The 26,510-nt window shown below is 40.6% G+C and overlaps 1 protein-coding gene across 1 annotated transcript in view; it reads left to right on the plus strand.

Annotated features, from left to right (window-relative positions):
* FREM3 (FRAS1 related extracellular matrix 3) overlaps positions 1–26,510 on the plus strand; it is a 142,317-nt gene that overhangs the window by 61,741 nt on the left and 54,066 nt on the right. Inside the window, exons 4-6 of the mRNA XM_060246706.1 lie at positions 2,620–2,850; positions 3,041–3,166; positions 9,848–10,099. Coding sequence (XP_060102689.1) covers positions 2,620–2,850; positions 3,041–3,166; positions 9,848–10,099 — 609 coding nt within the window. The remainder of the gene's footprint in view (positions 1–2,619; positions 2,851–3,040; positions 3,167–9,847; positions 10,100–26,510) is intronic.

Below are 26,510 nucleotides of genomic sequence, written 5' to 3' on the forward strand. Positions count from 1 at the left end.
AATGGAACATCAAATATTATTTGTATTTTCATCGGGGCCTTATGTTTTTATTCCAGTACCACTATGAAAGTAATCTCAGTTTAGCATACTTTGTGAAATCACAAACAGAGCTGCCATATCAAAGATTTCAGGTTTTCACGGCTGGTAACATCATTAGGGTTTGTAGAATCTTTCGGGCTCAAGTGCCGTGTTCTACTGGAGAAAGTTTTCCTTACAGACATTTCGTTCTCAGCTGTGGAGAACATCCTCAGTGGCGTTGCAGCCGGAGCAGGCGCTCTGATCTTCTTGGCTGCTGTGCATTGAGTGATGCATGAAAGAGAGTGATGCACATGAGAACGAAACGTCTGGAAGGAAAACTTTCTCCAGTAGAACACGGCACTTGAGCCTGAAAGATTCTACAAACCCTAATAGAGCTGCCATAAATTTTCCATTTCCATAAGAGACTGGTATAGGATCCAGGGAAATTACAGCCTGCATGGAAAGAAATGTAAGGTAATAAACTGAATCTGTGGAACGTAAGAATACAGCTATACATTTCTTCTAGCATGAACAAAATTGTTAATTTGGAAACTCTAGTTTTTGTGTCAGAAGTGCATGAAGGTCTAGTAATGAGGAAGAATCTTCATCTGGATTATGACAGGGTGTTCTATCTGTGCAGCTGATTTTGTTTCAGTTTGAAATTATACAACTAAAAAATATAAATAAAACAAACATGCAGAATATATGAACACTTGCCCTGAAAGTAAACTTGTATTTCTACATGTTTATTTTTTTTTTTAAAAAAATGTGTTAATTGCTACAATGTGTAAGTAATTGTAGAATTGTGTTGTTGTCAGGCCTCATTTGGGGCAGGAGCTTACAGGAGCAGAGCTCTGGAATTAAAACATAACTAAAAAATAACTAAAACATATAAAGCAGACAGATGGAAATCGTCATCATGCCACTGTGGCCACACAGGAGAAAGGAATTTAAAAAGTATGATGGTAGTATGACAATTATAACTCAAGAAGCGTTTTAAGGTAGATGCTGAACTGATGTCAGGAGTGATGTCAGGAATGTGTGGCATATGCAAATAAGTTATGCAAATGAGTTGTGCTAATGAACTCTGACATCTCTTTTTCTACAAAATTATTCCTGGTTGTAGTAATATTTCTCCTCCCCCCCCTTATATAATCATAATTTTCATTTACATGGTAGATGTCTAAGGGCATACTTAAAACTAATAAGAATTGGCAAGCTCTGAAGTCATACTTGCGTTTCAAGATGTATAGAACCTATTCAGAATCTCTTTTTAAAGAGAATTTTAGCTTTGCCTTTGGTACCCCAGCAACTTTAGCATGGGCTGAACTTGTTTTACTGCAACACACACTATTGTAAATAAAAATTTAAAAATGATAGCATAATTGCTTCTTCTGAAAAGAAATTGTTCACCCATACAAAAAAAAATCTAATGGGTTGGAGAACAGCAATTTTCCTCTGTTCTAAATTTCTCTTTCCATCAACACTCACATTTCTGCCCCAGTAGAGCCCTCAATCTACTGTTGTGAGTGAAATGGATTCCTCCTCTGCCCCCAGAGTCATTGCAGGGCTTGTCTAGGGCAATATGGCATGAGTACTTAAGTAGTGAAAATCTATGCCCTTCATTTCAAAGACAGGGGTAGGGTTGCGAAGTCTAATTCAAGAAATATCTGGGGACTTTGGGAGTGGAGCCAGGAGATATTGGGGCGGAGCCAGGAGCAAGGGTGTGACAAGCAGAATTGAACTCCAAGGGAGTTCTGGCCATTACATTTTAAAATGCCTTCCTTCCATAGGAAATAATGAAAGATAGGGGCACCTTCTTTTGGGGCTCATAGAATTGGACCCCCTGGTCCAATCGTTTTGAAACTTGGGGGGTACTTTGGGGAGAGGCACTAGATACTAAATTTGGTGCCTCTACCTCAAAAAACAGCTCCCCCAGAGCCCCCAAAACCTCCAGATCAATTCCCCAGTATACCCTATGAGAATCGATCTCCACATAGGGAATAATGAAGTGCTCAGCAGACGTTTCCCTCCCCCCTGTTTCTGGCGACTCTGAAGTGAGGGATTGGCCTCTCTACTCATGAGTTGCTGCCAACTTCTTCAAAGTAACACAGATACACCATCTCAAGAGGAAGACTTTCAATCGAGACTGAAGCCTCCGGAGGTGGAAAGGCACATGGTCCTGTGGGGTGGGGCTTCCCCCCGCTGGCCAGCTGACTGGGGGCAGGAAGGAGCCTGGGAAAGCGGAAGAACCCCCGCTGGGACATGGTTATTGGCAAGCCTAGAACAGGAGAAATTGAGCTAACAGCCCATGTGCCTCAAGGTGTGTAATAAACTGCTAATGATGCAGCCCAGCTTATCATGAAAAAGGTCTTTTGGGGAAGGAATAAAATTAATTACAATTTTCTTAAGCATTTCATGTCTATACAATGGCAAGAGAAGTTTCTTCAAAGTTACTTGAGAAATAGATAACGAGTGTATGTGGTCCATATATATGTGACGTTTCTAGTGTTTGAAATGTGATAGTTTTCAAATATAAGATGTTTTTCTTTTATAAAAAAAAGTTAATATTGTTCCCTTTTCCTTCAAATATTTATTCAGGCATTGGAACTAAAGATGGAACAGCAGAAAAAGATAAAGATTTCAAAGGGAAAGCTCAGAAACAGGTTCAGTTCAACCCAGGACAGACCATGGCTACCTGGCGAGTAAGGATAATGGTAGATAATGAATATGAAGAATCAGAAATTTTCCATATCATTTTATCAGATCCTGTAATGGCTTCCCTGGAGTTTCCAGAAAGAGCCACAGTGGAAATTGTGGATCCAGGTGATGGTATGTGATGTTAGCTGCTTATATTTTCTTCTTATTTTTCCTGTTTATGTTCTCATAAACCTATTTCCATTGATAGGAATGGAACTCTGAGTAACAGCACAAATAAAAAACTTAAAATTATTTTCTTTAATTTCGTTTTCAGTTTTATCTTTTTTAAATTTGCTTTGTGGTTTGTTTGGTTTTTTTACAGAATCTACTGTCTATATTCCTGGGTCTGAGTACAGAATAGAAGAAGATGTTGGTGAGCTGCTTATTCCTGTTAGGAGATCTGGAGATGTTAGCCATGAATTAATGGTCATTTGTTCTACGCATCAAGGTATAGCAGTATCAACTGTTAAGAGAGCTTCCATAATCTGAAATTCTTTCTGCTCTTTGGTAGAGTTTACATTTGCTTGACACACCCACAGAAGTATTAGATACATATAACCTGGAATATGATTTTACTAGTGGGGACCCATGGATGAAATCTCATCTGCTGGATACCAGTTTCCCTGCTTTCTTCTTTCTCTCAGTTTTCCAGCCACGGTTGCCATTTTCTATCCCCTTTTCCACCCCATTAACATTTTCCCTTTTTGCATTCCTTCATTGCCACTTTGTTTTTATCCCCAGCCCCAGATTGTTATTGGCAATCTTGCATGTTTTTCTGAGATCTGAGTTGGAATTCTATATTTGAGGGGTGTTTTTTTAAAGCCCTCCAGTATTATTATGTGTTTGCAAAAACATCTCACCTGCCTGTACATGCCTGCATTGTGCAGATTTCTTGATCCACACTCAGGGGGCCAGGTTCATAATTATTTACAAGATATAGCATACTTACATGCACAAAGCACACACACCAGCAAATTAGAACTAAGGTGCTTTTGTTCACTGGGAAATATAGTCCTATTACAATTTATGCATTTGTTCTCCTGAATTTCATATATAAACTCCAACCATATTTTTGTAGAGAACAGATAAACAAATTATAACAACAAAAAATAAAATTGTACATCTAACCAGGTAATTTATTTTTATACTATTAGGCAAACAAATATACTAGGTTTCAGGTTCATTCAAAATATTGTGTGTCTTTCCCCATAAGAATTGCGTGTAAATTTTCCTGTGCATACAGTGGAGTAATTTCCAGATAGGGTGTCTAGTTGTAGAGTGATTTCCAAAACAATTATCCTGAAAGCGTTGTGCCTCATACAAATGATGTAAAATTAAATGCAGAAACGTGCACCAAATATTCTAGCTTGATGCAATGTGTGTATTTCTGTGTTTATATATCTATCTAATCTTTTCATGTTCAGTTTATTTATACTTTAAGGGGAAGGCTGTGGAAAATATATGTAAGACAATTTTTTAAAAATTCTTTGTGTCCTTATGAGGAAGCACTTCTGCATGGTGCACATGCTGGAAGATTTATGCCACTGTGGATTAGACAGCTAGTCAAGTTGTGCTTGTGAAGCATGACAGCTGGTGGTCAGTTTCATTTCACTTGTTAAGTATGTCAGCACAGCTGTGGGATGTCATAGGAAGATGAAAGTACTGAAGTTGGTCTGTAACTACTTTTTACAGAGATTAGATTGCTGTGGCTTCTCGGATTTTTATGCTGAGTCTTATTTGGTGGCCTTCATAGAGATAAAGTGGTGTAAGCTTGCTGACTGATTTCAGGTTTTACTGTTTTTTTTATATTGGAATCTCTCTTTGTCTTGGGAAGCACAGTAGATACATTTCAATAGCTCTGTGCCCAGTCCTAGTAGGAGAGGCCTCAAACTTTTACTTGCATTATTTGTGTTTGTTTCTGGGTCCCATTCAAGTTGCTGACATTGATTGTTACAACTTTGAAGCCCAAGCTATATGTAGTGGTCTCCTTGTGTCTGTCACAAGGCTGCCATTGTGATTAAAAATGGGTAGCATAGTGCTCTTGTATCCCCACCCTGCCTTTCCAAGTACCACGGCAGCTGCTGGGGGTTGTGGTTGTTTCAGCACTTGATAGGTTGTTGACGGGGGAGGGAGAGAGACCGCTTCAGACTGCTGTGTTGTAAGTCCAATTCAGACTGAACCGTCACTGCCTGTTTTAATCACTCTAAAATGGAGAGTGTATCTTCGGGGTGACCATGAAAATGTATCATCATGTAAAGTTTGGCCCTGAATATTCTGGGACCAGCTTTAAGGACATAGTTAGAGGTTATGATTTTTCTATGTGGAGGCTCTTGTCTGATGGCAAATAAATACTTTAAAATGTGTGTGGGGGGGAGGCACTAATGGTTGCTTGGCATGTGACTTGGCCTGCAGTCACGCTGGAGGCTTGACGCAGTCTGGCCGCTCCTCTTTTTTTGGCAGTTTAAATAGTTGTGGGAAGTTTGATCAGACATTCTACCCTGAACTGGCATCACCATTCTCTTTCACCCATTTGCATCAGCATGTATTCAAAACTCTGGCTCCTTTTTGAAATCTCCATAATCCCTCAGCCAAGTACTCTGGTCCCTCTCAGCCTCCTTCTCTTTGCCTCTGTTCCTTGGAATACATGGGGAGAGGGGTTTAAAGTGCAGATTTGCATGAGAGTAATGTCATTGTCTTCAGTACATTTACCCTTATCCAGCCATAGGATGTTCTCGAGCATCAACTCTGGTGTTTTTTTTTTGCGGGGTGGGGGAGAGGGGGCGGGATTTGTTGCTCGAAAACAACTCCTGATCCAGAATGTCTACCTGGTTGCAGTGATTGACAGTGCCGGAGTAATTATGTGCTTTTGCACTCACAACTATCTGATTTAAACAGATAGTTTAAACAAACTAAAGGAAACAGAAATAGGAAGGAAGGCTTAGACTTCCCAAATGGCTTGACTTCACAACAGGAGGGTTCAGATGTTGGGAAATGTGGGATCAATGCATGGACATCCATAAATGCCAGACTTTCTCTGGTGGCTGTTTACTCAGCATCCAACTCATTGCATGACAGGGTGAGTGCAACTAGGGAATGGGCACCAGATGTGGCTGTGTGAATGAGCCCATTTAATCTGTAAGGAAACAGCAACTATATCGGGCCAAGCTGCCTGACTTTAGCCCTGGTTACTTTCCAGTCACACATCAATGTACAAATCTAGTGTTCAAATGAAAAAGGAGTTAATGTTTAATTTTTAAATGCATTCAGTATATTAATTACTTTTCTGTAAATATCAGTATAGACAATCAAAAGCAGGACTCCAAAGTTTTTGGTCCATTTCTAATTAATGGATGGTCTTTATTTTGCCCTGCTCTTTCTCTTTTTATATATCTTTCTAGTTACCTTTATCTAAGTTCTGTTTTAATTGAAAAGAAAATCCATTGCTTCAGATAAATGACGTTCTTTATAAGTTTGCCCTTCCATGATATAACAGTTCTTCTTTACACTCATGACATTTCTTGTCCAACTTCACATGTTCCCCAAAAATGAGAGGTGGAGGTTATACTTTCACATCCGGTTTGGAAATTCTACAGTGCGTAGAGGCTAGAGCAGAGGAGCTCGAGAGCCACATATGGCTCTTTCACACACATTGTGTGACTCTCAAAGCCCTTACTCCCCTATTGGCTGGCTTGGAGAAGGCAATTGTCTCTTTAAATCACTTTGCCAAGCCAACCAGCTGCTTGGAGAATGCATTAAAGTTGCTTTCTCTCTCTGAGCAGGAAAATAGAAGCTAATCTTGGCTTTGTCAGGTTTTTCTTGTGGATCACAGAATCTTTTTAAAAGTCTTCTGTTTCTTGGTTACCTTGGCAGTCACAGTCAAAAAACCTCGGTGCTGCTGCTGCTGCTGCTGCTGCTGCTGCTGCTGCTGCTGCTGCTGCTGATGATGATGATGATAATAATAATAATAATAATAATTTTATTTATATCCCGCCCTCCCGGCCAAAGCAGGCTCAGGGTGGCTCACAACGTATAAAATTACAACTTGCAATATAAAAACATCAGTACAATACAATACATAGTTCATTAAATAAAACCATCATAATTAAACCATCAGGAAACTTTTAAAAGTCAATGGTTCCAAGGTTGTTTGTTACTTGATCAGTGAGTCAATATAGCACTTTAATAACAGCTCTTTCCTTTCCAAACCTTTCTGTACTGTGATAAAGAAAATCTTCAAGGATGACTTGGGATCTTTGATCTTTAAAAGTGGTCAGCCTTTTGGGGCTTTCACACAATTTTTTTCCTGTAGACATGATGCGCAGTGATCTTATTTGTGGCATCATTTGTGCTACCAGTTGTGAAGAAAATGAGTTAAATGCTTGCACCATCTTAAAAAATATTCAGCATCATACATAATAAAAATATGAATCTGAAGTTATTTGTCCAGAATCAGGTATATTTAAATTTCTTGAAATATGAAAACATATCTTAAACCCCATTAACTGTGTGCCACTTAGTGGCTCTTCTACTGACTATTCCTTTATTTGTTTGTTTTATGACTTTTGCATCCAGGGCTGCTGAGAGCCATCATGGGCCCCCAGTCTTGTGACTCTGATCAAAACCAAATATTTCCATCCTTGAATAGAATAATAATTGTTCATAGGTAGGAAACATTAAAGGAAAAGGGATAGGATTGTTAACTGATCTTACATGAACTTATTTACACAGTCCACATTGCAGGAACAAGCCAGTAATAAGTGTTTACTGTTTTTGTCAAAAATTCTACTTGATGATTTCTGTAGATCAGGCTTTCATTAAAGGCAAAGGACCAAACCAAGCCTCTTTTCAGGTCTATTGGCAACTTTATGGAGAACTCCCATTGCTTTTGAGACACAAATCTGTGTTTTCTTGGTCCTGAGAGCCATCATGGGCCCCCAGTCATGTGATGCTGGGGGGAAAATGCCTCTCCAGCATCACAGTGTGAGTTTTCATAGCCCTGCCCCCTCCACTGCCACTGGATATAGAGCCACTCCCTTCAGTCACTGTGGCTAGCAGCAGTACCAATTCAAGATTTTGGGAGGCCCTGAGTAGACAGGGGTCCCCCTTCTTCCCACCAGTAGCCTTCCCCACGGCTTCCTTTCTATTTGTCCACTCGTATGTTTTCCCACCTGACTGAATCCTTCCCTTGCTTACAAGCTCATAGCTGCCTATACCACATCAGTACCCTTTCCCCAAAAGCAGTGGCTGGTGCATGCAGCTGCTGTGGTTGCCAGGAGTGCTGCTGCTGTGCACCGCCTGCATGCATTTCTCCTTCGGTACTGGAAAGCTGGAAGCGTGGGTACTGAATGCTTGTAAGCAAGTGGGCAAACAGAGGCACATGGCAGGGGTGGTCAACAAGTGGGGGGCCATGACAGTGGGTCCCACCAGGGGATGCTGACAACAGCCATGGAAAGTAGTTACTGATGGACCACTCCTTCATGCATCTGTCTAACCCCTTTTTAAAGCTAAGAAGAACCTAAGAAGAACCTGCTAGATCAGATCAGTGGTCCTTCTTTTTCCAGTGAAACAGAGAAGGCAGGGCATGTGTTCTTTATGTAACATTTAAAATGGGATTTTATTTTAAAGCAGGTTGGATTCATTTAAAAAGGAGTTTTGTTATTTTAAAATTTAGCTTTACCTCATTGTGAAAACTCTCTAGTTATAGTCCGTTGCTTTTGAAGGTGGGAGGGGAAGATAAAATATGTCTCATTCAGAGGTATAATGAAATTGTAATTGTTCTTCGTGTGCTGGAGCAGATGTCTTGATTTATAACAGTACAATGAATGTAATTCTAGGATGCAGTGTTTGAATTTGGTATGTCTGGTTGTCATAGGAAAAAAAATTAAATTGTATGTGTATATTCAAACATAGAGGGTTGTAATTGTACTTCTGTAACTTCACTTATATCCACAGTAAGGTTGTCAGGTTTTTTTGTGGGGGAGTGTAAAGTAGTGATGGATGTGAAAACTAGCATTTCAAAAACTCATATATCTTTCTGCAAGTTAAACATAATTTCAGTGAAATGTGTTCATCTACTATTATGGCTATTAATCGTAAGAGTTTAGGACTTACAGCAAGCAGTGACAAGAAGATTATTCATCCTGTAAAAAGTCTGAATATTTTGTGCAATCCTTACAACAAATTTCATGCTGGGATTGCTTTGCCTGTACTTTCTGGGTTTTTTTTGTGAAAAGGTTATTAGATGTTCAGAGCCAGGACAGTACACACTGTATTTCATGCCCTATGCTCCAGGGTGGGTTTTTTTTTTGTATGTGTGCATTTAATGTTGGTTTAACTTTGTGTCTTTTGCTGGTTTTAGTGGTTTTTAAGATGTGATTTTTGTTTTTAATCCATTAGCCATTTTGCTGGCATTTATGAAAGCAGAAAGGCAGGGTGCAAATTCTGTAAATAAATATCTGGCACAGAATGTGGAAAGATTTTGAGTGTGTGTATGACATGCACACTTTTATTTAGAGAAAAAGTCAGTTTTGAAAAAAAAAAACACTTTGCAGATGATCTGGTGAAAGGTTGGAAACTGCAGGAAGACTTGAATAGGACATTTGTCCTGACCATTGTCTCCTGACTCCATCCCCAAAGTCTCCTGTGGCCAGACACTTCCATCTATGCCTATATTTTATTCCATATAGTTTTCTGCTGATTCATAAGAAGTAGCAGAACTACAGGCAGATCTTTAAGTTACAGAAAAGACTCCACAGCCTTATCTAGTTTATTCTACAACTGAAAGAAAAATAGTTTCCAAATAGTTTCTTTCATGGCATTCTCTCCAGAATCAGCAAAACAAGTTGCTTGGCAAATTAAGTGTAGGGAACTGGCATACTCCCAAAGGTAGAGATAGCTTTGTGTTAGAGATTGTGGAAAGAATCGGAAGCAGTGGAAATTCAGGAGACAAGTTTTCTGTGCTGTTAATAGGAATTCCTTTTAAAATCTGCAGATGAGAGGGTAGCAACCAAAAAAAAAAAGGCCTTTTGATAACTAAAGTGCCAGAACTCAAATCTGGCATGTAAAAAAAATCTGCTATGTAATTCTGTTTTTTCCACACTAATTTCTTCTCCTCCCACCACAACTTCAGGTTCTGCGGCTGGCACAGTTCCCTCTACTGTCTTGTCTTACTCTGACTATATCTCTCGCCCTGAAGACCATATGAGCCTCATTCGCTTTGATAAGGATGAGACAGAGAAAACCTGCCGTGTCATCATTATTGATGATTCACTTTATGAAGAAGATGAAACTTTCAATGTCACGTTAAGTATGCCAATGGGCGGACAAATTGGAGCAGAGTTCCCCAGCACCAAAGTGATCATTCTGGCAGACACAGATGATGGTGAGTAGATAAAATCATGTGAGATGCTTGTTAGTTTGTTGCATGATTAAGAAGTCAAGCTGTAATTCACTGCCACAGGAGGTAGTGGCGGCTACAAGCATAGACAGCTTCAAGAGGGGATAGGATAAGCATATGGAGCAGAGGTCCATCAGTGGCTATTACGTACAGCGTATTGTTGGAATTCTCTGTCTGGGGCAGTGATGTTCTGTATTCTTGGTGCTTGGGGGGCACAGTAGGAGGACTTCTAGTGTCCTGGCCACACTGGTGGACCTCCTGATAGCACTTGGTTTTTTTGGCCACTGTGTGACACAGAGTGTTGGACTGGTTGGGCCATTGGCCTGATCCAACATGACTTCTCTTATGTTCTTAATATTTTTTTTGTTCATTATACATAGTCTATTCGTGCCTCATATGCAATTTAAAAAAGGTCTAGACTATAAGTTGTGTTACATGGATATAGTTTGTCTTCTGATTGGGAGGGAGGTGTTGTGTGTTTTATTTTATTTTATTATTAGCAAGGGTTATATCCTGTCTTAAAGCCCAATCAGAGCCACAAAGGTGGTTTGGTGAATTTTTCAAAATGTATTAGAGGCTGCATTTGCAGCTGGAAGATTGATGTATGGGACAGGACTTCTTATCCATTTCGTACTGTCTTTCCACTAAAAAATGCCACTCCAGCTGTGAATATGCTACCTGTATCCTTTCTGCTGGAAAGTGAAAAATTAACAAAAAGATCAGTTTATGGGGAGAAAGAATTTATTAACACACTGTAATGAACAGGTTCTGTAACAAGAGTTGCTATGGTATTCGACAGAACTGATTCTGCTGATTAAATAAATCTCTACATTTGTTAAAAATAATGGATTTGTGTACTTTTTCTTAGCCAGCCACCCATGTAGGACATGACAACAACTGTCATGTATAGCTGACAAAATTAGCATCAGCACCCCCTGAGAAACTTAGCAGGGTCCATAAAAAGTTGGGCGCTACTTAATTGTAAGATCTTAACGTTCAGTCTTTACAAATAATGGGAAAACCCATGTCTTTGTTTAACAGATCCTGTTCCTTTGTTTCAGGATCCTCTGATGTTATAAATGTCAAAGACAAAAGTGAAAATATTTAAACAAAAGATTTGGACACTCAGCTTCCTTTAATAATTAAACATTTTGAGGCTGACTTTCTGTTCACATCAATAAAAATGTACTTGTTTGAGTTAAATGGTGATTATACTTTAAATCAGTAAATAACATTCTGGTCAAATGCTGTTTTGAATGCTCTCCCAAAGTTCAAGAATGCAGGACAGACATAAGCAAGCGAATAGGCTGAAAGGTAATATTTTGTTTTCCTGGACAGAAAAAGGATGAAAACTGCCCACAGAAATCCCAAAAGAATAGAGTTAATCAAGCCATAATGGCCTTTTAACTAGACAGAACTTGTCTAAAAACCATTATACTTTTCACTTGCATGACATCCTTCCTTCTTTATCTTTTTTTGCTAACAGGAAAGTAGAATAAAGAGGGAATTAAGTCATTGTGAAAAGAAGAGAGTTATTTTCTTTCCCAGATTTTAAAGGCCAGGTTTTTTGAGGGTTTTTTTTTTTAAGTTCTTGAAAGAAGTCCACTTGGTAACAATGGACGAAGTTGCTTCCCATGCTGGGTACTGGTCTCAGAACTAATGGCATTAATGGCACATTAACCACTGTTCCATAGTATGTTTCTTATCTCAACTTGATTTGGCGTCAGGATAGTCTGCTTGTCTGACTTGAGCAGAGAGCTGTCTCTCTTAGATTTCATTAGCGCAAACTCTTAAGCATGGGAACACTCCCATTAACCAGTTGCTGTGTTGCAGTGTTTTGCTGAACAGGGGAAAGTCTTTCAGAAAATGAAGCTTCTCACAGCACTGTCTTTTGGGAAAGAATGTACAAATGTGTTATAAACCACTGTATTCTTAACAGGATTTGTGTTGAATGGGAATCTCTGGAGTGTAAGAAATTGCAGGGCATTCCAGCAACCTTCCATAATGCTAGAATGGAATTAAAAAGCTTCTTGCATTTTTAACCTCCTTTTAAAGCAGAACTTCAGGGGTGGTTTATGATTTAGGCATGAGAAGCTGAACAACATCTTTAACTAGAAATAACCATTTTCAATAGCAGTGGGCAAGCAAAGGGCAAGCAGATACAGAGAAAGCTTCTCCCAACCCAGCTTGTACTATCAAATCTCAGAGGATCCCCTTGTGTATGTAGATACAATAAAAGCTATACAAGTATTTGGGTTTTACTGATTAAGAGGGGGTACAGCTAAGAAGCTCGTTTAAAACTCTTAGGAAAAATTAGGGAGGCGTTTGCTTCTCTCCTATCAATTTTATGTACTTTTTTTTTAAGTGCTTTAACATAAGTGTTGTAGAAATATATGTCTTGTTATACTGATGGGACATTTCCTTCTCTTCAGGCTTATCTCCTGTTACTAGGCAGGCAAACACACATCTTTAAAGCAAGACCTGCTCACTTGACACCTCATATGGTTTGGCCATGGACAAAGCACCAGTGCTTGTACTTCCCAGCCATTACATGAACAGTTTCACATATGACTGGATGCTTCTTCATTAATGCCTGATTGTGCAGAGTCCTTCCAGATGTTTCATCTCCCCACCCCCCACTTTGAGGGGGAGTGATTATTCAGCCTCTGGATCTCTGCAATTGCATATTCTCTTTATTGCAGCTATTTATGTAGTGGGGACACTGTCCCTGGCTAAATGATGGGTGGGTACTCTTTTTCTTAGTAAGTTTGATTTTGGTGGCAGTAATTAATACATATACTATATATCAGGGGTGGCCAGTGGTAGCTCTCCAGATATTTTTTGCCTACACTCCCATCAGCCCCAGCTAGCATGGCCAATGGCTGGGGCTGATGGGAGTTGTAGGCAAAAAACATCTGGAGAGCTACTGTTGGCCACCCTTGCTATATATGTTAATGCTTAAAGTAGGATTTAATGCTTAAATGATTTTAAAATAATTATATGTTCATGTGTGTGACTCTGAAGGAGATTTCTCGGAGATAGAAAATACCTGGCTTTCATTCAGACATGTCAGCATCAGTAGACATGTTTATACTTATTCCCATGTCAGGAATCTAACAAATCATGTAGCAAACAATGGCTAGGGACGTGAGTGAGAAGAATTTGCCAAGACACTTACAAGTCATTACTGGCTGTTGTTATTACCATGTTCTTTGGTCCCTGGTATCTCAAATGAGGGCCCTCAACTTGGAAAAGGGAAAGAAAAAAGACCTTTGAGTGCTGCTTCTCTCCTGTAGGAAACACCTTCTTCAGGATGCCTTATTTGCAGCTGGTTCCAGCCAGTGGCTGTCTCATTGGAGTGCATGGCAGACTGTGGCCATCAAGCAGTAGGGATGGATATGGAATAGTATTTACCACTTGTTTTGTGCTTTTGTTATAGATAATTTTTGAATAATTTATATGTGGAATAAATTAAAAATTGTGATATTTATTATGGTGACGAATATCCATTTTACCAGAGCAGGGATTACAAAATTCTCATCATGGCCAAACTTGTGCATACTTAAAACTGGAGTCTGGAACCATTAACAGAAAAGACAGCTCTTTCTACAAACTTGAGAAAACTCTAGGTTTGCAGGAAAATCTGAAATCTTAAAAACAACAAAATAGCAACAAGAAAAAGTACACTGGATCCCAAATAATAGAAAAAGTGCATGTAACTTTAAGAAACAAATCCCTGATGTGACCACTGCTAGGTAACCACAGCAGTATTGTTAACCTTCAAGTCTTGGTTCCTGTCAGTGAAAGGTGGGGAGGCAGGACCCTTTCAAGAGCTGTTTTGCTCTTGGATGACTTGATACCATTTCGAGTGCCATAATTCACTCAGGTCCATCTGCTTGCTATTGTTGAACAGCAGCCACCACACAAAAGCCATTGTGGAGTTGTGGTTAGAGTTTTACACTAGGATCACAGAACCCCAAGTTCAAATTCCTACTCTTCATCGAAGTTTCCTGGGTGACCCTGGGCCAGTCACACACTCTCAGATTAACCTATATCACGTAGTTAAGCAGATAAAAAATGAAGAGAATGATGTAAGTTCCATATTGTGGAGAAAGGTAAGGAATGAATGTAGTAAATAAACAATGAAAATAGCTGAAGATGGGAGACAGATAAAAGGTAGTTGGTGGATGGGTGGGAAGTAGAGAAGGAAGCAGGGAAAGGAGAGGATGTGGGGTCTTCCAGGAGGAGGGAAATAAGAAGTAGTGTGGAGAAAGGGATACAGAGGAGACTGAAGTATCCCTCACAAGTCCTTGGAGCTCCCCACCACACAACTGAGCCTAGCCTGGTGGCTGGCAGTGCACTACTCGGACAGACTTTTCCCAGAGAGAAGCCTCCAGGAGTAGGAAAGGAGGGAAAACTGAAGATGTTGTGGGAGTGGAGGGGGGAAAGTAGGTTGACCAGTGGGTTGGAAGGAGAGAGAGGCAGAAAAATGCAGCAGACTGTGGAGAATTTTCAGGAAAGTGAAAAGTGAAATAGGGAGAAAGGAAAATGAAATGCCCTCTACATGTCCTTGTGGGCATAAAAAGTGTGGCCCACTTTTTATTCTAAGAAGCAAGATTGGAAGACTGTTCTGTGCATTCACTGACACTGTCATGAGAGAAATAAATTGTAGTTGTATGGAGGGAAGAGGAATTAATAGAGTCAGGTGAGATTTTAATGGAGTGTTAAGTGTAAAGTTAGGTAAAAACAGGACACCAGCCTTCCCCCAAAATATTTTAGTGTTGAATAATTAAGAAAGAAATTTTAGCTTAGGAAAAACTTAAAATGAGATCCATGAGATTGTACATGCTGTTCAGAACATTACAATTTATGCTCTAGAATGGATTGTTTTTTCTCCTACTCAGTCATTTCCTTACATATAAATATTGGAAGTGGCATTATTGTCAACCATGCATCAGTAACCATGGAATAGTTATAATTATTTTTGAAAAGGTAGTAGAATAAGGTTGCCAATCCCCAGGTGGGGGCAAGGGATCCTCCAGTTTGGAGGCCCTCCCCCCGCTTCAGGGTCATCAGAAAGCGGGGGAAGGGGAAGGAAATGTCTGCTGGGAACTCTTATTATTCCCTATGGAGATTTATTCCCATAGAAAATAATGGAGAATTGATCTGCAGGTATCTGGGGTTCTGGGGGGGGCTGTTTTTTGAGGTAGAGGCACCAAATTTTCAGTACAGCTTCTAGTGCCTCTCCACAAAATATCCCCCAAGTTTCAAAACGATTGGACCAGGGGGTCCAATTCTATGAGCCCCAAAAGAAGGTGCCCCTATCCTTCATTATTTCCTATGGAAGGAAGGAATTGAAAAGGTGTGCCATTCCTTTAAATGTGATGGCCAGAACTCCCTTTGGAGTTCAATTATGCTTGTCACAGCCTTGATCTTGGCTCCACCCCAATGTCTCCTGGCTCCACCCCCAAAGTCTCCTGGCTCCACCCCCAAAGTCCGCAGATATTTCTTAGATTGGACTTGGCAACCCTATAGTAGAATGAAATAATATTTTATTACAAATTAAGTATATTTATAAATAATAAAATCAGAAACAGAATGATTTTGTTAGAAAATTAACAGCTGAAAAACCTGGCTACTGTTTAAATTAAATACCAGCAAAGTAAACAGGCGGACTTGTTTTTACCCCCCTCCCCCCATTAGAAATCATAGCTTTTTGATTGTCTGCTAGAAAAAAAAATAACCAAGCAAATCTGTCAAATGCCTTTTCATCATCTCAAAGAATAATAAAATGGATATCTTATCTGTGTCAAATATCAGTGGTGTTAATACCTCTCTGGATATTTTCAGTATGGTGATTAACCATCTAAAATATCATCTGATCATATAAATATGAATAACACAATAATTCAGTATATACTTTAGTAAGTTAAAAATCTTCATCATTGTTTTCAAAAGCAATATTTGCCTGTAAAATGGCAACATGATCAATTTTGTTACCAGGTTATTTTCCAAGAATTTTTAAATGAAAAATGTAGAGTCTATACAGGTCAATATGGGTTTTGATGCAAACAACTGCATCAAGAACTAGTGCACTCACCTCTTCTTTCTTCACTTCTCTGTAAACCTCCTCCTAATGGTTTGGTTATTCCTGTGCAATACTGCATTTCATGGTTCAGCTGGGCAAGTCAGCAACCTCCCATGCACAAGTGGAATTATCTTCAGCTCATCTATGGCACACTTTGAATGCTTATACCTCATCTTTTGAATGCGTTCTTTGATATATTCTAGCAGTCATGGTGGACAATATTGATCTTGATGGCCAACTTCTTGTGTTCAGGTGTTTTCCTGATCAAAACCATTTCTCTTGCCTCATTCCGACCTGATAGGGAAAGAAGACATGTTTAGCGTTGCCAAGTTCAATTCAAGAAATATCTGGGGACTTTGGGGGTGGGGCCATAAGCAAAGTTGTGATAAGCACAATTGAACTCCAAAGGGAATTCTGGCCATCACATTTAAAGGAACCGCATACCTTTTAAATGCCTTCCCTACATTAGAAATAATGGATAGGGGCACCTTCTTTCAGAGCTCATAGAATTGGACCCCCTGGTCCAATCTTTTTGAAACTTGGAGGGTGTTTTAAGGAGAGTCATCAGATGCTATACTGAAAATGTGATGCCTCTACCTCCAAAACAGCCTCTCCAGAGCCCCAGATACCCCGAGAACAATTTTCCATTATACCCTATGAGACTCCATAGGGAATAATTAAGTGCCCAGCAGACATTTCCCTCCCCCCTCCCATTTCTGATAACTCTGAAGCAGGAAATTGGCATCTCTACTCATGAGTTGCTGAACTTCCAACTTCTTCAAAGTAACACAGAGCAACCAAAGGTTCAAGTTTACCTTTCCTATGCAAACGACCTCTAAAAAGATTGTGCAACCAACGGAGGGTCTGGGCTGCTTTCACAGCCACTGGGAGCAGCCATGTTCTTCTGCCTACTCCCCCCGCCCCCATTCAGCCTTAAAGACACAGACACACCATCCCAAGAGGAAGCCTTTCCAAGTGGAGTCTGAAGCCTCCAGAGTTGGAAAGGTACATGCTGGCTGTGAGGGCGGGGCTTCCCCCCACTGCCCAACTGACTGGGAGCGGGAAGGAGCCTGGGAAAGCAGGAGAACTCCTGCTGGGACCTAGGGATTGGCAAGCCTAGACACGTTGTGTTTGCCTGCCATATTTCACCTTCAGGGATAATTGCCAAATGCTGCAGTTGCTTATCCACTTATTAAGGTATTTATACTCTGTTTTTCTCCCCAACAGGCATCCAAAGCAATCCTTTACTCCATTTTATTGTTTCCATTGGGGAAAACGCATGATGAGAAAGAGTTAAAGCACCTTTACATTTTACCATGACCCCAATCTGAATCAACCTCCTCCTTCATGGCTGCTCCATAGGGTGAAAAATAGGGTTGCCAGATCTGTGCTGGAAAATACCTTAAGACTTTGGGGATGGATCCAGGAGAGGGAAGGGTTTGAGGAGAGGAGGGGCCTTAGCATGGTACAGTGCCATAAAGTCCACCCTTCAAAGCAGCCATTTTCTCCAAGGGAGCTGATCTCTGCCAGCTGGAGATCAGTTGTAAAAGGCTGGCAACCCTAGTCAAAAAATACGTTGGGAGAATCAATTCTCTTCTTCATGGCTGCTCCCTAGGGTCAAAAAATACATTGGGAGTTATAATAATGCATCTCCAAGGTATTGCATAGTTTGACCTTTAATTAACTTGAGATAACCAGTAAAAACAAAGCTTAAAGGTCTACTGGAAGATACACAAATGTATAAAGCACTTCTAACAAAGATTCAAGGCACTGCAGGTAGAAATACAAGAGAAAATAGAAAAGGGGCCTTCTGATTAATTTATTACAGCAGGATTGGAAAGTCATGCTTCATAGAAACCCTGAATAAGGCAATTAACAGACATTTCTGTAAAGTAGTATAAGGCAGAGGAGAAGTACATTTTTGTAAGACCTGAAAACGAAACAAATGCAACTGACAAATGTTAGAGTTGCCTGACTGAAATAGCCAACGTCTGTAAAAGGGAACTGTGAAAATTATGCAACTCTTTTGGAAAGAAGTGATAGGAGTAATAGCAGACAATAACTGATAAAAATTAACATTACTGCCTTAAGTAGATCTCTTAAATGATGGCAGGAGATATATCTAAAAATGAAAACAAAGAACTAGCAAGGAGCTTGGTAACTACAGGTAAAACGTCTAAGGCACTAGGAACCGTGTACAGAAGAATAACTTTGGAAAGTTCATAAGTTAATACTAGTGTGTAAAATTATGACAGTTGATTATTTGCTTTTCAGAAGAAGAAGATACACAAATGGGAAAAATGGCAATCTATAATTTTTGTGCTTATACATATTTATTCAAGAAGAGTATGTATGCATAGATATTAATGCAGTAGAAATATGCATATCTGCATTGTAATAGAGAAAAATATAACAAATGTTGTTAATTACTAGTTTTTCTACATGTTAATCTTTTCTGTTTTGAAATAATAATAATAATACTTATTATTTATATCCCGCCCTCCCCACCAGGGCAGGCTCAGGGCGGCTTACAACATAAAAATACAATATACATCAACAGTTATACTTATAAAATCATCATTAAAAACAATTTACAAGTTATATTAAAATTAACATTATGGTGCTATAAACATTAAATCTTCAGTAAGGTTCAGTAGCTAAAAACATTTCCAGCGGCACTTTCTTAGCTTGTCATTAGTTGAAGGCTATTTTGAAGAGGTAGGTCTTACAGGCCCTGCGGAATTGATCTAAACATCGCAGGGCCTGTACCTCCTCCGGGAGTTGATTCCACAGCAGTGGAGCTGCAATGGAGAAGGCCCGATCCCGGGTGGCCTTCAATCTGGCCTCCCTTGGCCCAGAGCTATTCAGCTGGTTCTTTCCAGCTGACCTCAGCGCTCTCTGGGGCTCATATGTGGAGAGACGGTCCCTCAGGTAGGCAGGTCCTCGGCCATATAGGGCTTTAAAGGTAATAACCAGCACTTTGTAACGAACTCGGTATACCACTGGCAGCCAGTGCAGTCCGCGCAGCCCCGGCTGTATGTGCTCCCATCTTGGGAGCCCCAACAGCAGCCTAGCCGCCGCGTTCTGCACCAGCTGCAGCCACCGAGTTCAGCACAAGGGCAGCCCCATGTAGAGGGCGTTGCATTAATCCAGTCTCGAAGTGACCGTAGCATAGATCACCGTTGCTAGGTCCCGGCGCTCCAGGAAGGGGGCCAACTGCTTCGCCCGTCGAAGATGAAAAAACGTGGACTTGGCAGTGGCCGCTATCTGTGCCTCCATTGATAATGAAGGCTCCAGAAGAACCCCCAAGCTCTTGACCCTATGGGCTGCTTTCAGCAGCACACCGTCAAAGACCGGCAAGGGGATTTCCCTTCCCAGGGCACCGCGGCCCAAGCAAAGGACCTCTGTCTTCATTGGATTCAACTTCAGCCTGCTCAGCCTGAGCCAACCTGCCACGGCCTGCAGTGCTAGGTCCAGGTTTTCTGGGACGCAGTCAGGTTGGCTGTCCATTAGTAGATAGAGCTGGGTGTCATCTGCATATTGATGGCACCCAAGCCCAAACCTCCGAGCAATCTGGGCAAGGGGGCGCATGTAGATGTTGAACAACATCGGAGAGAGAACTGCCCCTTGTGGCACCCCACACACTAGTGGGTGCCTCCGGGACAGCTCTCCCCCAATTGCCACCCTTTGTCCCTGTCCATCAAGGAAGGAGGAAAGCCACTGTAAGGCCAACCCCCTAATCCCTGCGTCGGCGAGCCAGTAGGTGATGATCGACCGTGTCGAACGCAGCCGACAGGTCCAACAACATCAGCACCGCCACGCTGCCTCGATCCAGATGCCGCTGGAGGTCATCCACCAAGGCGACCAGCACTGTCTCCGTCCCATGGCCTGGACGAAAGCCGGACTGGTGGGAGTCTAAGGCAGAAGTGTCATCCAAAAAACTCTGCAACTGTAGCGCCACTGCCCTCTCAATAACCTTACCTAAAAATGGTAAGTTCGAGACCGGTCGGTAGTTCGCCAATTCAGCCGGATCTGCTGTACTTTTTTTTAAGAGAGGGCGGACCATAGCCTCCTTCAGGGATGTTGGAAATTGCCCTTCCAAGAGGGATCTATTTATGATATCCCGTACAGGATATCTAAGCTCCCTCTGGCAAGATTTAATTAGCCAGGAGGGGCATGGGTCAAGATCACAAGTTGTAGGGCGTACAGTTGAGAGAATTCCGTCGACTTCCCCAAGGCTAAGCGCTTCGAAGTGATCCAAGGTAACATCAGAAGACAGGCACGGAGCCCCGGGTTCTTGTACTGCATCCAATGTAGCAGGAAGGTCCTGGCGGAGCGACGAGATTTTATCTGCAAAAAATTTCACAAAAGCCTCACAGCCTATTTCCAATTCTCTCATGTTTGGTCTGCCTTGAGGCAGAGTAGTCAAATTCTCAATTATCTTAAATAATTGTGCCGGGCGCGAATTTGCAGATGCAGTCCTAGCCGCAAAGTAATCCTTCTTAAATGTGTGCTTATCACATCTCTTTTTACAAAAACCCAATAAATCAATGTTTTAAAATTGCATTGTGGTAGTGAAAAATTGGATATATATCATGGCTGACTTCATCTTAGTGTTTATAAATCTTGCAGTGGAAAAGAAGTAAATTCAAATGTTATTATTAAATGTTCAGGTGTTTATAGAAGGATATACAATGCAATTATTTCCATTTAAACACTGAATCTGTAGCTAAGAAAAAAAATTGTGCTGAGAGTAGAGACAGTATCATAATTCGGTAAAGTCATTATCAAATACCTATCAGATGTTCACTCAACAAAAAAGTAATTATGTGTAGTATTTCCTTTATGCAAATCTGATATTAGAATTTGAAAACAATAACATGGATTAAAAACCTGAATATGAAATTAAGTTTATGGTGCAGATTAAACTGCACCTTAGATGTCATAATCAGGAGTTCGGGCGCAAAATCTCTGTTGATCATTCGGGTGCCAGTCTGGACTATGTGTTGTTAGTTGTCCTATCTAATGTTTATTTGGTGACAGAAGTGAATTGTCCTCTTTGCTCTGAAATAATGAAATAGAACTGAAAGGTGGTAATTGTACTGTGAGGTAACATGAAAAGGAATCTTGCTGTTTCCCACTGACTTTGGCTGTAAATTATTCCCAACATCTGAGACCTGACTCCACACTCGCCAAGCGTCTCTCAATGTGGGCTCACAACACAGGAGAGAAAGTGAGAATTAAAGGAAACAACAGAGGCTAGGTAATTGCTTTCAATAATTAACTTTTGTCATTTTCTTTAAAACAACCTGAATCCCTAAGTGGAGTGGCAAGAGAAGATGGGTTGGATATAAATTCTGGTATGCTGGGAGTAGTCTATTACTGTTGAAAGACAAGTAGAGGGAGGTCACTCCTCATGTGTGATGTTTCTCTTTGAGTAAGTCTGTAATTTGAGCAGGGAGCCTGTTTCTGGATAGTTTTATTTATATTTCTTTGGACTGACCTCAAGGAAAAATATGTACATTTATAAGAGAAGCTTCCCATGCACAGTCTGAATTGGCCAGAAAGCAGTTTTTCAGCTTTTTAAGAATTTATTGTTATTTATTTGTTTGAAGGGTTATCTGTACATTTGGTTGAATAAATATGCTTGCTGTGCTTTACAAATGAAGCTCTCCTGAAGAATCAACATTCAGTTTGCTTTGGTATTAAGTAGGAGGAAACCAGGCTTTGACTGAGGAAGAAACTTAATTTACATGTATATTCATATTTACTCTTTCTCTTTCCAACTTAGCAGCAATTACTTAGGGCAGCAGCAGGAAAATGAAAACTCTGAATGGGAATTCAGCAAACAGAGCTGGGAACAATATTGTTCAGTTTGTGTTCTTTGGGTCAATGCATAGAGCTACTAAGGAGCTCCATTTCATGTGCTTGTTCTCTCCCAGTTTGTCTGGATGGGATATCTCTTTTAGCCTGTTCTCTTTTTGTGCCACTGCAGTCACCCATCCAAAATAGGTCCCACATCCTTCTCTGCAAATGTACAGTCCCCTGCCAGTCTTTCCCATGCTTCTAGGCAGTATAAATGACTTCAGTAGAAGTCACTCAAGCCATTCCTTTCTTCATGGAGGCCGTGGTCACACTACAGGTTTGGTGTGATCTGGCTGCACCTCTAATTACACCATTTTATTTGTAATGGGAAGTTTTGTTCAGACATCTCATCTTGAACTGGCTTTACCGCATGCTTGCCCCATGCTTCAGATTGTTGCAACATCCTTCCCCCACATGCATAAGCATGTATCTGGAGCTCTGGCTCCTTTTTGACAGTTCTAGAATCCCTCAGGCAAGTACTCTGGGCCCTCACAGCCTCTTTTCCTGCAGCTCTCTTCCTTGGAGTACATGGGGAGGGTGCAGATTTACATGAGAGTAGTGTCATTGATTTCAGCACATTTACCCTTTTGTCAGTCTCCAGCAACACCTCTGATGCACGAACAGGAAAGAGGAGAGTTTTTTGAGAGGAGTTGTCACTCAAAAACAACTCCCCCAGGGACTCCCAGAATGACTACTTGGCTGTGGAGATGGATAATGTCAGGGGTACTTATGTGTGCATCACTACCTGATCCAAAAGAAAAATGAAGGAAGCAGAAAAAGAAGGGAAAGTTTGGACTTCCCAAATAGCTTGATTTGGCAAAAGGGGAGTTCAGACAGCTGGAAATGTGGGGTGAAAGCACTGGCACCCCTAAAGACTGAACTTTCTCAAGTGTTCGTTAACTCTGCTTCGAAGATAGGCAGAATGGGGTGGCAACAACTGGGTTACAAGAAGGCAGATGTCACTGTTTGATCATGCTTTTTAAATCCACAAGGGTACCATGACAATATTGGATCAAACTGCTTGTGTGACCACAGCTGGAGACTCACACAATAGAAGATGAAGATGAAGATATTGGATTTATATCCCGCCCTCCACTCCGAAGAGTCTGAGCGGCTCACAATCTCCTTTACCTTCCTCCCCCACAACAGACACCCTGTGAGGTGGGTGGGGCTGGAGAGGGCTCTCACAGCAACTGCCCTTTCAAGGACAACCTCTGCCAGAGCTATGGCTGACCCAAGGCCATGCGAGCAGGTGCAGGTGGAGGAGTGGGGAATCAAACCCGGTTCTCCCAGATAAGAGTCCTCACACTTAACCACTACACCAAACTGGCTCAAATAGGCCTCTTTTGAGTTCCCCTTCATGTTTCAAAATGAAATCTGGGGACCAAATTCAAAGGTTAGTCTTTGACACAAACCAGTCCTGGATTTGGTGGGCAGTTGAGCTCCTATGAAGCTAGAGAACAGAAATGTGTGTATAGGCGACTGAGAGGAAGGGGTAAAGATTCCCAAACATGGATGACTCAGGCAAACTGGATCTCATCAGATCTCAGAAGCTACGCTAGATTGGCCCTGATTAGTACTTCGATGGAAACCACCTGTTTGTCTCTTGCTGTGTGTGTGTATTTCCCTGAATCTTGTCCCACCTTACCCATCCCACAGGTCCTGGTTCATAGCTGCCAAAAGTACACTCTTATGACTGCAAAGATCTTTATGCACAGCTATATGCAAAGATGGTAGATGCTAGGACAGGGATAAAAATATAGTGCATTTCAAACAGAAGACTGAGTTTAAAAGGGCTGAGAGAGACAGTCCAACTAACACTCTGGATCTGATTCAGGAATATATTTGTGCTGTTGCAGGGACAGGATTCTAAATGTGTATTTGTGTTTCATGTCAAATACCATTTAATAATTAGTGTAATATGTGAGAAAAGTAATCAGCTCAATTCTAACATCTCAGGAAATGTTTAAGTCAATGTGTACTGTTAATGTTTTTATAAAGATAAAAAGAAAAGGCGGTATAGCCAGGTAGTTAAGACCAAAAGCAAGTAATCCTTTGATCTCTACTTTCTACATGCAACTAAACAATATGGGTTTTGTAACGGGCTCTTGATTATACATGAGTAAAATCTAGGTTCTGTATCATTTTCCTATTATACAGAAGTATGCTGTCTCATCAAGTATATCTGAACAAAGGATCTGGTTGTACAGTAATGAGCTTTGAAGACAGAGATGCAAACAACTTGTGATTTTATAAGGAAGTGGAAATCTTGTCATGGTTCTTTACAAGACTATTTCAAGTGGTATGGCAGGTAGAACAGGTTTCCAGATCAGCTTGTGTTTGTAAATAAGTAAGAGTTAAAGGAGTTATCCAGCTTAAGCAAACACTTTAAAGGTATTTTAAGACCATTACAAATAGATTTGTAAGGTGATTAATAAATAATTGGTAAGCAAAAAATTATTTCTTTTTTAAAAGTAACGATCTCCCTTAATAAAGTTTTTTTTTATTAATCTAGATTTGTGTAATTTTGTTTTTGTTCTAATTTTTCTCTTATCTCAATCTGCTGTTAAAGTCCCTTGTAAGTTTAAGGAAAGTTTGGAGTATAGGCTACATACAATCAGAATCAAACTGTAAGACCCAGTTTGGGGAAATGGTTAAGACCTTAAACTCTAATCTGGGAGAACTGAGTTTGATTCTCCACTTTGCACGTTCAGCTGCTGATATGACCTTATGTCAGTCACAAGTTCTCTCAGAGCTGTTCTTTCAAGAGCAGTTCTTGAAAGAGCCCCACCTACCTCACAGGGTTTCTGTTGTGGGGAGGGGAAGGGAAAGGAGACTTTAAACCACTCTGAGTGGAGGGTGGGGCATAAATCCAGTCTCCTCCTCCTCTTCTTTTTTTAAAATTAATACAGGAAACATGCATATATATATTCATTCTCAAATCTCTCACAAAATAGACTGCTCTTGTTCAGATGCTCTGTTCTGTCCACTTTCAGCTGAGTGGTAGAGGCAACAAATTTATTTTATTTTATTTTTAGTAGACTTTTATTCCACCCTCCCCACAAATGGGCTCAGGGTGGATTACAACAAAAGAAAAGATAATACAAAAATGTAAATGAAAGAAAATGTATTATTTAGCTACAAAACAAAACAAAAATCCTTTTTAAAGTGTTTATTCTTCTAGAACATTTCCAATAGCCTGTTTCTCACAGCTTGTGTTAAGAATAGCACAGGTGAAATAAGTTCAGTTGAACTGTTTTACTGACATACAATTACAACATGATAGTTAATGGCATGGGCCAGTTTTGGAAGGAGCCAACAGAGGGGCAGAATTCTTTTTTATTTCAGTTCAGCAGTCTGATTTGTTTACATTTATATGACAGACTGAAAATGGGGTGGGGGAAGGGAATGGTGAAAAAGAAAATCAAATGTCATTCTTGGATAGTTAAGCCCAGGGGTTGTTTTGTAGGACAAAAGGTGGTGGAGCTTATCCAGGGATTGTTATGCAGCTGCAGTACTATTCAATGGACATGAAGGTGGAACTCTCAGAAGGAGGAGGTGGAACACTCAGAAAGGTTCAGGAGCTGCGCTTCTGTGAGTTCCCACTGAATCCGAGGCCTGGTTAATCCAGAATAATAACCTAGTTCTGCAGCTCTAGTTATTTTGCTGCATTGCTTTTACTTAGTAGAGGTGTAAAAAAGAACGAGGAAAGGAGATATTTCCTTCTCCATCAGGAATGTAGCTTTAACTAAGCTAGTTATGTATTGCTGTTCAGATAAGAACATATATTAGATAGGCCTCTGTTCTCCAGTTATTAGGGGGTTCCGCCTCAAAGACTGTTTAGGTCCATCTAGCAAGAATGGATTATATTTCAGAGACAAGTGATTAAATCCTTGTAATAACTGAGGCATGACTACTAGTGTCATGTTCTTAAGACCCCTAGTCATGTCTTTTGTAGTCTCCTAATTAATTTATTTAATATATGGTGCAGGGGAAGAGTAAATGTATTTAATTAAAATACTGATGCTATTGCAGAGCTTCTCCTGCACTATTCACATTCTTTTCTGGGCCCTAAATAACACACCATAATTAGCACAGTTTGTATTATTTTGAACCATTAAATGCCAGTATTGTCTTGCCTCCTTTTCTTCCTGAGTTGTTTGTTTGGGATTTATATTAGTACCACTGAAATAAATTGATGATGCAGAGGGGCTATGTTGTGATCAACTATATCCATTTATTGCTACTGAAGACACATAGGGCACAGGGCTTACCCCGGAGCAATGTCCCTCTTCACCGCGCAGCGTCTGCGCGGATTTCGCACCAACTGCTCCGCAGAACCAGGAAGAGCCGCGAAGTGCCGCGGCTTTTGCGTCGCAAATGTAAACCGCCAAAAACCAGTTTACATTTGCGACGCAAAAGCCGCCGCTCTTCGCGGCTCTG

Source organism: Heteronotia binoei, chromosome 9, assembly GCF_032191835.1.
Source record: "Heteronotia binoei isolate CCM8104 ecotype False Entrance Well chromosome 9, APGP_CSIRO_Hbin_v1, whole genome shotgun sequence".
In the NCBI taxonomy this organism is placed as follows: domain Eukaryota; kingdom Metazoa; phylum Chordata; class Lepidosauria; order Squamata; family Gekkonidae; genus Heteronotia; species Heteronotia binoei.